The sequence below is a fragment of the Candidozyma pseudohaemuli genome (genome assembly GCF_003013735.1).
Source record: "Candidozyma pseudohaemuli strain B12108 chromosome Unknown scaffold00004, whole genome shotgun sequence".
NCBI classification, from domain to species: domain Eukaryota; kingdom Fungi; phylum Ascomycota; class Pichiomycetes; order Serinales; family Metschnikowiaceae; genus Candidozyma; species Candidozyma pseudohaemuli.
In genome coordinates, this window is record NW_020194438.1 from 479,788 (window position 1) to 490,787 (window position 11,000).

An 11,000-nucleotide genomic window follows, 5' to 3' on the forward strand; every position below is an offset into this window, starting at 1 on the left:
TGAATGAAGCTGATGATTTTACTTTTTGAATTTGAGGGAATTGGATTGTGATAATTGGATGATTTTAGATGTTGGGGTCGATGGTGGATCTGGTGAGGTACAGAATGTGAGTGATAAGGTTAGAGATGATTCGGGGGTAATATCAATGGAAGCCAAATTAAGGAGAGGTGGTTTGAAGGCTAACCTTGGACACCTATGATCCTATCAAGATGCTTTGATCGAGGGCAGTTTTGAGATAATCTGTCTGGAGTATAGGCTATTCCATGATTCCGGGACGGGACTACCCAGAAACTCAAGCATTCAGAGAATTGCAGGAAAAGCAGGCATTTCTATGCAAAGCTAAAACAAGAAAAGGTTCATTTGACCGGGACCTAGAGGCAACTGGGTCGTCTTACCTCGTGGATAGAGTACTGATGAGAGACAGGTATAACGAACCGAAGACGGACAGTTGGCTAGAACGATACAGAATCGGATGGACTCCAATCTCTTCACTTTAATCGAACCGTCTGATCCACCGAATCCATGCTACCATTGATCGAAGCACCGGCCATTGTTCAGCACTGGTTTTCGCAGCCAATGACCCTGATGAACCAAGACAAATCGGACTCCTCGACAGCCATGAGGCAAAATATCACCTATTCAGGTAACAGATGTCACGAAATGACGCCAATTGACAACCCCAAATGGCTACAGATGCTGGATCACCGCATCCACGTGGGTGACCCAGTAACGCCTCGTTCCATGAATCTTCTGATCTAACCAACCGAACAAAAACGGTCAAAGAATAGAATTTTATGACTAGGCTATCGTCATGCCATCCTTAAAAAAGGCAAAAGTTCAATTGCCAGCAAGGCCCTTCTTGAACTCTATCCTCCCCATGTGATTCGATGATGGGTATGCGATCGTATCGTCCACCACTTTCCACCACCACACCCAAAAACCCACCTCCAATCAGTGCAACCCAAAACTGACCCCAATAAAACCCCACATCAAAAACTATATCATTTATATCACCACCTTCCACAGGTCTACCACCCGTTAACCACCCGGGTCACGTGCGCACGCCCTATCTACTTCTTCTCGCCAGGCTGGAAAATTTTTTTTTTCACCCACAACCACCATGTCTGACGAAAGAACCTTCATTGCCATTAAGCCCGACGGCGTCCAGAGAGGCCTCATCAACAAGATTCTCGGTAGATTCGAGAACAGAGGCTTCAAGTTGGTCGGCATCAAGCTTTGCCAGCCTTCCGAGTCCTTGTTGAGAGAGCACTACGACGACCTCCAGTCCAAGCCTTTCTTCCCATCCTTGTTGTCTTACATGCTTTCCGGTCCAGTTTTGGCCACCGTTTGGGAAGGTAAGGACGTTGTCAAGCAGGGTAGAGCCATCTTGGGTGCCACCAACCCATTGGCCTCTGCTCCAGGCACCATCAGAGGTGACTACGCCATTGACATGGGTAGAAACGTCTGCCACGGTTCCGACTCTGTTGAGTCTGCCCAGAAGGAGATTGGCTTGTGGTTCAAGAAGGAGGAGTTGGTTGAGTACAAGCCAGCCTTGTTCTCCTGGATCTACGAGTAAGTGTATACGAATGCAGTAGTTTCCTACGGATGTGTAGAGGAAGAGTGAAGGGAGCGAAATTTGTAAATGGTTGTCAAGGGATACTTGATCTTCGATGTTTTCGTGAATTGCTGGCGAATCAGGGGTTTGTGTGACCACGTTGGTACCACTGGGGTGCATCGGTGATGGATGTTGATCCCTAACTGATGTTTCGATTTAAGGTGAGCGTTTTGGATGCGTCCGGTGAGAGTTGTAGAAAGACGGGTGTTTCAATTGTATTTATGTGTTTGCCGTTCATGAACGGTTGAACGGTGTCCTTTCATTGATTGGATGGGGCGTTTAGGCTTACCTACTCATACAGTGCACCATCCTACCGTTCGATCGTTTCTTGGGCGGTGATACCTGTCACAAGATGACGAAGTAAGTGAGATGATGATGTATTTCGAAGTTTGCAATTGGCCCAGAAGTATATGTGTTTTCTGTTGGAAGCTCACTGTTTGCAGCCATTTCGCAGCCATTCCATTACAATGGGTGATGGTTCAATAATTGATGGAGAGAATCAAAGTGCACTTGACAGTAGAAACTTTTGAAAAGACTGGATTGTATTTCTACTTATTCCAATCAGGGGGTGTGGGAGCAGCTAGTCTGTCATACTTAGGAAGTAGAGGAACACTACTACGCATATGTGATTGAAGGTCCACGAAATGGCCAATCCAAGAAAACCTAGCAATGACATAACTTACCAAAATGCTTCAACAAATCGATTGAGAAAATAACTGCAATGCTTTTGCTACGATGGATAGTCATGTCAAGTTACTCCACAACAGCCTACACCATGAAGCACCCATGTATCTCAAACCCACCACATAAAATCCCAAGTAATCGACGAAACACGTAAACACGGTCCTTTTCAAACACATCCGTAACTTTCCTGACCATTTTTTCAGAATAGGTATTTTTTCAAAATAGGCACCACATCGGTGCCCTCTGGACCTACTACATCAACATCCTGCACACCTCTACGCTTGTCAACTACCACCACCATCAGCTCCAATGTCTATGGACGATGATCTCTTCAATGTCGGGGATAACGACGAGGATATGCTAGATGCAGAGGAGGAGAACGACAGCTATGGCATGGACGTGGACCAGAATGACCAGAACGAAGATGAAGACGAGAATGGTGATAATAACGAAAACGACGAAAACGACGAGAACGACAATGAGGAGGGGAACAACGACGACGACGGAAACGATGAAGAAGACGGAAACGACGACGAAGAAGAAGACGAAGATGGAGAGGACGGCGATGACGACGACAAGGACAAAGAACAGAACTCACAAGACGCCAATGACAATAATGGAGAAGCACAGAAAAAAGACGAACAGAACGGAACCAGCAAGGAGGGCTCGGCCAATCAGGACAGCAATGGGCTGGAGGAGGCCAATGGCGCCTCGGTTCCCAACGACGCCGTCAGTATAAGACAGAGGGCTCTAGAAGGCATGAAGAAAGCCAATTATCTTGATATTTCGCCGATGGTGGCGTGTCCATACGCCAACCAGTGTCATTCTTTTGCAGTTTCCGAGGGTCCTAAGTGGCTCTTGACCGGCGGTGAGGACGGGTTCATCAGAAAGTACGACTTCACCGCATCCATAGAGGGAAAACTGCCGCTTACGGTCGCTCAGAAGCACAATTTGATGGACAGCATCACCAAGGCAGGTGTCATTGGTTCGTACTGGGAAAACGAGCAGCCGCAGACGAAACAGCAAATCATGGATGGCAATCCCAAAATCAAGCCCTCCGACTTCACTTCCGGTGCCATTTCCTACGAACCCAAGGTCAATCCCGTGTATGCTCTAGACGTCGAGAGAAACGGCTACTGGTGTCTTTCGGGCTTGCTGTCGGGCGGCATTTCCCTTTATACAATGATCTACAACGAGGGAGCCATCCACCACTATTTCCCACACAACAGCCAAAAACAGGCCCAACACTCCACGGCAAACGGCCATCTGGACACCATCTCCGTGCTCCGGCTCAACTTTGAGCAGAACAGGTTTCTCTCGGGCTCGTGGGACAAGACCATCAGGGAATGGGATTTGAACACAGGCAAGGTGGTCAATTTATACAAGGGCAGCACCGGTCAGGTCTCTACAATTCAGTACAGGCCGCAGGGACTAACAGATATTACGTTTGAAGTGGACGGAACGGAAGCGAAAAACGACAATAGCGATGTGGATTCGTTGTTTGGCGACAGCGATGAAGAGAGGGATAAGGACGATGATGACGAAGCAGCAGCTGCCAAGTCAAAACCAGAGACAAAGGGCAAAAATAAGGTGGTCACATCCGACTCCATTTTCATGAGCTCCAACATCGACGGTACCGTGAACATCTGGGATGCTCGTGTATCTACATCCACAGCTACTCTTCGAATTGGTGTACCTGAGGGAGTACCACCCTGGTGTATGACGTCTGCATGGTCTAATGACGGTGACAAGATTTACGTGGGCAGGAGAAACAGTACAGTGGAGGAGCTTTCGTTGCGGATGCCACATAAACTGGGCACTGGCTCTACAGCGGTGCCTAATGTATCCAAAACACTTCAGTTCCCCAAGATTTCCGGCCCTGTTTCTGCCCTTGCCGTAATGCCTAACGACAACTTCCTTCTATGTGGGTCGAACGACAATATCCGTCTTTACAACTTGGGTCTCTACAACGAGTTTGCCCAGGAGACAACCGTGCTGAAAAAGAGAGCTACGCCTTTCTTCGTCATTCCTGGCCACCACGGCGGAATGTTGAGTAATTTATATGTGGACGATACCGGCCGTTTCATGATAAGCACAAGTGGCAGCCGAGGCTGGGGCCAGGCATCCTATGCTGATGCGGTACTTGTGTATTCGATCGACTATGAGGGACAATAATAAAAATGCAAGGTTCATCTGCGCACGATATAGATGGAGTCACGCAAGGTACCTATTCCGATGTGGGTAACGTCAATGCCAGCGTTGAGCGCTTCGCCAAATTTCGAGGTGATACCACCTGCAACTTCCCGAAAGCCATGGCGGACTGTTGCAATGGTGTCAGGAAGAAACGACTCCACAGACGCACTAATGGAGTTGAGCAGGCCAAAGGGCCCAAGTGGGTAGTTTCTTAAGGTAATTTCGCTGTGGCGTAGCAAGCAGTGAATCAAAAATCCAACAAAACCAACGCTCACACTTATCTTGTAGATGTTCAGGCGTAGAGCTCTCTTTTTGCTGCGCTTGGCAACGGAGCTTTCGTCGTTGATGCTGTCACTTGAGTGGCTGAACATCTTTTTGAACAACATCGACGACTTGTTCACCAAGGTGTTGTTAAGCGAGTTGGAGGCTGCGCTCAAGCTGGACAAGGATGACGAAAGCAGGTTCATTCTCGTGGAGTTGATGTCGTCATCGGTGGATGCAATAGAGTCCGTCAAGGCGCTCTGTTCTATTTCGTCGGCGAGAATGTCACCAGCGTGCTTGCTTTCTGCCTGTTGCTGTTCGTGTTGGAGTTGCAAGATTTTTCCCAACTCGTCGGCATCAAAAAGATGCTCCATGTTCTGTTGTTTCTCCAAGCTGGAGGAGGTGACAAGAACAGAGTCCTTGTTGAAGCGGGCGAACCACGAATCGATGGTTTTCTCTTTACTGGAGAAACCCAGCATGGGATGCTTCTCGATCAACTTGCGGGCCCTGCCCAAGATCCGCAGAAGGTCCTCGGCGGAAATGTCGGTAAACAAATTGGAGGCACTAAGCGAAGCATGCGCCTGGGCCGGGTCAATGAGGTATATAGCGTTCGTGTCGTCGTCGAGGTCTAGTTTGGTCATGATGTCTTTCTTGAATTGGATTAAAGCAGCGGCGTAAATGTACAAGGAGGCCGCCACGGAGTTGTAGCTGAGCACAAAGTCCCACACGGGAAGGAGAAGTGCAGCGTCGGTGATGTCGTGGCTGAAGATGGTCAAAATCAGCAGGAGCGGCTCGATGAACTTGTAGTCGTAGTACAGGCCGTTTGTGATCTGGAACAGCTGCGACGACACGGAGGCGATTTGGAACAAGACCGGGTCGGTTTCCTCTAGAAGCGCCGCCACAACCTTCAAGTGGTTCACGGTGAGGTCGATGTTTGGAAGCATGAAGTCACGGAGGTGGAGCACGGTGAGTCTTTCCAAAATCGCCGTGGCGGTGGTCTCGTCAAAACGGCCGTTTTCGTAGCACACAAGGAGCACCACACTGGCGATATCGTGGAATCCCTGGTAGTAGTTCAACTGGGGGTACTTCCTCAAGACCCTGACAACAAGCCCAAAAAGCCGCCGGCGCAACTCCTCAAGGTCCTCTGTCCCCTGCGGCGCCATACACGTCACGGTAAACAGCCTCTTGACGTCCAAAAGCACCTGGTCCTCGTCCTTGTGTTCTTCAAGATCGTTCGTGTTCAACTGGTCCAAGGTCTGGAGATGCAGCGACACGTCCAGAGCGCCTAGAAGCGCCGGCCAGACCTTCTTTCGTAACCCATTGGAAACAAGCCCGTCCAGGGTTCGGCAGTACTCCCTGACCGAGTTCCAGTTGTGTGCCTCCACAGCCTCATGGACAGCCTTGGACTTTAAATTTTTCACGGTTTCGCTGAGCGGGCCGTCCTCCTTATATAGGCTCGGCGCCATCTGGTGGAAATCCACCCATTCTTTGGACACGCCGCGTTCAAAAGACGTCAGCATGGTGTGGTTGGGTTTGAGTTGGTGAGACATTGACCCTGGGGTGAATGCAGGCCAGGGAGCCCACATGCTTATCATGTCACTGAAATTGGGTCAACAGAAACTATAGATTTACAGTTTTTTGGAATTTGATCGTTTTGAGGTAAGGATGGCCGTTTCTCTTTTTTTGTATTGGCGTTTGTTGGTGCTTGTTGGTGTTTGGGGTGCCTGATGTATACCTGGTGGATCGCCATTTGGGTGCAAATCAGCTGATAAGGCAGGTGGAGCTGATAGGAATGTGGCAGCGGCATCGGCGGAACGGGACATTTCGGGTGGAAGATTTATGGAATATTGGAAGTTGAAGGTTTTCGGTGGTTTTGGCTGAATTTGGGGGATTTTGGGGCTAGGGTGCTCGGAATCAAGGGCACTTCTCCGTGGCACTTCATGTGAGAACAGTCAATGGGACCAACAATGGTACCTGGATTTAGCGAAACGGTCACGGGCGATGGAAGGATTTTGGGGTGATGAACGGAGGGTGGAGTTTATGGTGTTTTGGTCAATGGGAGGAATAATGGGGAGAGGTTTTGTGAATGGAGGTGGATTTGGGTGTGATAATTGGGAGGATTCAGTGGGGTAGAGGTGAGTGATAAGAGCTGTTCCATTGATGACATGACAAAGCTCAAAATGACGGGAAAATAGTTCACTAGGTTTATTTGATTTGTTGCTGATATTCAGCCTCTTGTGAGATGAAAGGTTGGTCTGTTGAGTAGATTTTTTGCAACCATTGGGTATTTCACCGTTGTGTGTATGATGGCTCGCTTCCGCTTTAGAATCCCTCCACCAGTATGAATTTACAGTGTCGAAAGGCAATTGAGAAGTTTTCTTGAAAGTGGAAATGGCCCTTTATGTTTTACTTATATGTCTTTCTGGTCTCATTTCTTTGGCGATGCCACCATTTTGCAGCCATTAACATGAGAAGCTCTCATGTAGTCATCAACGAAAGCCCCATTCTGATTCCCGTAATCGTTGATTCAAAACTATTAGTACAAAGTGAAGTTTTAGGCAATTACACACCTTGAACAAAGTGGACACCCCAGAGCACTAGGAGCAGAAAGATGAATTATCCATGTCGAAGAACGTAAGCACATAGGTATCAAGCCCCAGACATTGAAGTGACTTCATTTCTGCAATGGACCACACTGAAAAAACCACCTAAATAGGTCAGTGGGCAAGAAACGGTCCCCTCAACAACAAGTATCACTTTAAGCTAGTGACCCTTCAGCTTATCTCAGAAGTGAAGCATCAGGTCATACTGAATCAGCTTCTGACCACATAACAGAAGACGATACCTGAATCATGGTGAGATGGAAAATTGAGCATAACAAGTGTTACAATTTGTAGAGGTGATCCACGAGGGTTTTCAAAGAATTACGGTTACGGACTATACCACCTCTTGATAAAGGTGGTATATTCCACTCCAAAAAACATGGATACACCCACACTTCCCAAATCTGACCCAACCCACATCAATTCCACAATAAAATTCCGAAGCCTGAAGCCAAAGCTTATTTCCACCTTGCACCCACCCACCCACCTGCCTCCCAATCCAGTAGTAGCCGACCATACGATCTTCCTCCCCTCGATCTCCAAACAAGACGATTTCCACATTCAGCGATTTCAGCCAAACCCGCTCAAATCCAAAATTATCTATGCTATCTCCAGCCTATGCGGCCTAATCTATAGTCCATGCGGCGATTTATTCGCCCCACCGAAGCCGCTATACCGGCATGGCCCTGCGTCACGTCAAGGGTCCACCCATAATGAACAAAACGAAGATTGAAAAAACATCAATTTCAAAAATTTAGTCAACTTGGGTATCTAGGGGTGCATCTCGCTTGGGGTGGCTAAATAATATCATTAGAGGTGCAGCTCAATGGCTGCAAAAGGGCCCTGCAAAATTCCGCGCTTCCCCGGATTTTCGAATATATAAAGGCAGGCCATCTCCCACTTTTTCCCCCATGACCAAAGATTTCTCCCTTTCTGAAAACACCCTCACCGTGGACATCGACGGCACCTCCACGGCCTTCCACTACGTGTGGCTCAGGGACAACTGCCACTGCACCGACTGTTTCTACGATATCACCAAGCAGCGGTTGTTGAACTCGGCCACCATCGACGAGAAGATCCGTCCGGACGAGTGCAAGTACAACGATGGATTTGACATTGTGTGGAGCCAGAACGGGCACAAGTCGAGGTACGAGCTCGACTGGTTGCGTCTTCACGCGTACAACCCCAGAATCGTGCCTTTGGAGAACAAGCTCCAGGGCGAGAAGGACGTGTTGAAGATGGAGTACTGGAAGACCAAGGATATCGAGAACAACATGCCACGTGTCGACTACGGCGAGATCATGGCGTCCGACGATGCCACCGACGGCGAGGCCGCCATCAAGGACTGGTGCCTCAAGATCTGGAAGTACGGCTTCACCTTGATCGACCATGTGCCCGTGACGCCCGAGGACACGGAGATGTTGTGTGAGAAGCTCATGTACATCCGTCCCACCCACTACGGCGGCTTCTGGGACTTTACTTCTGACTTGACCAAGAAGGACACCGCCTACACGAACTTTGACATTCTGTCTCACACAGATGGAACCTACTGGTCCGACACCCCTGGTCTCCAGTTGTTCCATCTTTTGTTCCACGACGGAGAAGGCGGAACTACGTCGTTGGTGGACGCTTTCCAGTGTGCGGAGCAATTGAAGAAGGAGGATCCCGAGAGTTTCGAGGTCTTGACCAGAATCCCGGTTCCAGCTCACTCGGCAGGTGAAGAAAAGGTTTGTATCCAGCCAGACCTTCCACAACCAGTATTCAAGCTCGACCACCAAGGAAAGCTTCTTCAGGTGCGTTGGAACCAGAGCGACCGTTCGTGTATGGACAACTGGGAGAATCCAGAGGATGTTCCTAAGTTCTACAAGGCCATCAGACTGTGGTACAAGATTATTAGTTCCCCAGAAAACGAGACGTTCTACCAATTGAAGCCAGGACAGTGCTTGATTTTCGACAATTGGCGCTGCTTCCACTCGAGAACCGAGTTTACAGGAAAGAGAAGATTGTGTGGAGCTTACATCAACCGGGACGACTTTGTGTCGAGATTGAAGTTGTTGAATTTGGGCCGTAAGGCTGTATTGGACGCTATTTGAGCGTCATTGACAGGAAAGAGGCAGTAATGCCGTACTTGGGGATGAAAAGGAGGAAAAGTTACGGAGTGATTTACTATGAATGGAGTAGTTTTCAAGAGTATTGTAGGCCATCTGTGCAACAACGTTCTATTAGTTTTCATACATCGTCTACACGAAGAGAGGAATCTTGTCCCAGTCCCATGGGTCGTTGAAACGCAAGCCAATGTCCAATTCGGCAATAGTGGCAAGCTCCTCGTCAGTAAGCGTGAAGTCGTTGACACCCAAGTTCTGCACCAAACGCTCGGTCTTGTTGGACTTTGGAATCACGGCAATGCCTCTCTGAGTGGCCCATCTCAACAACACCTGGGCGGGGGTTTTGTCGTGCTTCTTGGCGATGCCAGCAACGTCCTCGTGCTCGAACAAACCAGGGATCTTGAGGGCGCCCTTGTGGTTCAACTCAAGGAACGACTGGGGGCCGAAAGAAGAGTAGGCGGTGATGGCAATGCCCTTGGACTGGACCCACTCCACCAATCTCTTCTGCTGCAAGTATGGGTGGTGCTCGATCTGCAACACGGCAGGAGGGATCTTGGCGCCTCTGAGCAAGTCCTCGATCAAGGCACCGGTGAAGTTCGAGATACCGATGGACTTAACCTTGCCCTTCTTGACGAGAGCCTCCATGGCTCTCCAGGTGTCCAAGATAGGCACGTCCTCGTAACGCAACTTGTCGTCCTTGAGACCCGTGAGACCGGCAGGGTACTTCTCGGAAGGAGGCACGTACTTGAGGGCCACGGGGAAGTGGATCAACCAGAGGTCCAAGTAGTCGAGCTTCAAGTCGCTCAAGACCTTGTCAACAGCCTCCTCAACGTGCTCGGGAGCGTGGTTGGTGTTCCACAACTTGGACACCACAAAAAGCTCGTCACGGGCAACAATGCCCTCGTCCAAGGCACGGTTGATACCTTGACCAACCTCCTTCTCGTTACCGTAGTCCTGAGCACCGTCGAAAAGACGGTAGCCAACCTCAATGGCGTTGAAGATCTGGTCGGCGCAGGTCTCCTTGTCGACCTTCCAGCAGCCGAAGCCGACCTGGGGCATTTTGTTTCCGTCGTTTAAAGTGATTGTAGCCATGGCGGGTATTTTTTTGTTAGGAGCAATTGTCCGGGGTACGGGCTCCTTTTATAGTGAGGCGAGGGGCAACCCCACTGTGGGGGCAGGACCGAGACTCCTTCCGGCCCCGGCTGAAAACCTTATACATTTGGAGAAGATGGTTTTTTTTTTTTTGGCATTGATGATTGAAGTGGGGTTTTGATGAAAACTGATTCTATATATTTATATTTTGTTGGTACCTGGCTAAGAGCCAATTGAGCCACTTTGTCCAATGAGAAGATGGAATGAGCCATTGTGAGTTACGCCGATGTCTAGGAAACTCAATGGCTAAGCATGGTGGCGAAATCTGGCGATTCTACGAGGACATTGCATTGATTTTCGGTTTTGCTGTTTTCCGTGGAAGTTAGGGTTTCTCATCACGCCATGGAAGGATCGGCTCAATACCCACACATCTTCCAATAATCCATC

The 11,000-nt window shown here is 49.1% G+C and overlaps 5 protein-coding genes across 5 annotated transcripts; 3 read left to right on the forward strand and 2 right to left on the reverse strand.

Moving 5' to 3' along the window:
* Positions 1-1,120: 1,120 nt before the first annotated feature.
* YNK1 (nucleoside diphosphate kinase) lies at positions 1,121-1,576 on the forward strand (the record flags this gene model as incomplete). Its single annotated transcript, XM_024857692.1, has 1 exon — positions 1,121-1,576. One exon carries the CDS (start codon positions 1,121-1,123, stop codon positions 1,574-1,576), a length of 456 nt encoding a protein of 151 aa, XP_024714191.1.
* Positions 1,577-2,608: 1,032 nt separating this feature from the next.
* C7M61_002315 (SAGA complex subunit) lies at positions 2,609-4,434 on the forward strand (the record flags this gene model as incomplete). Its single annotated transcript, XM_024857693.1, has 2 exons — positions 2,609-4,397; positions 4,421-4,434. 2 exons carry the CDS (start codon positions 2,609-2,611, stop codon positions 4,432-4,434), a joined length of 1,803 nt encoding a protein of 600 aa, XP_024714192.1.
* A 54-nt stretch (positions 4,435-4,488) lies between these two features.
* GYP8 (Gyp8p) lies at positions 4,489-6,273 on the reverse strand (the record flags this gene model as incomplete). Its single annotated transcript, XM_024857694.1, has 1 exon — positions 4,489-6,273. One exon carries the CDS (start codon positions 6,271-6,273, stop codon positions 4,489-4,491), a length of 1,785 nt encoding a protein of 594 aa, XP_024714193.1.
* A 1,994-nt stretch (positions 6,274-8,267) lies between these two features.
* On the forward strand, positions 8,268-9,449 carry C7M61_002317 (uncharacterized protein; the record flags this gene model as incomplete). The annotated part of the gene is made up of 1 exon (XM_024857695.1): positions 8,268-9,449. One exon carries the CDS (start codon positions 8,268-8,270, stop codon positions 9,447-9,449), a length of 1,182 nt encoding a protein of 393 aa, XP_024714194.1.
* A 147-nt stretch (positions 9,450-9,596) lies between these two features.
* Positions 9,597-10,553, reverse strand: GRE3 (trifunctional aldehyde reductase/xylose reductase/glucose 1-dehydrogenase (NADP(+)); the record flags this gene model as incomplete). Its single annotated transcript, XM_024857696.1, has 1 exon — positions 9,597-10,553. The coding sequence occupies one exon, from the start codon at positions 10,551-10,553 to the stop codon at positions 9,597-9,599; it is 957 nt and encodes a 318-aa protein (XP_024714195.1).
* Between the last annotated feature and the right edge of the window lie 447 nt (positions 10,554-11,000).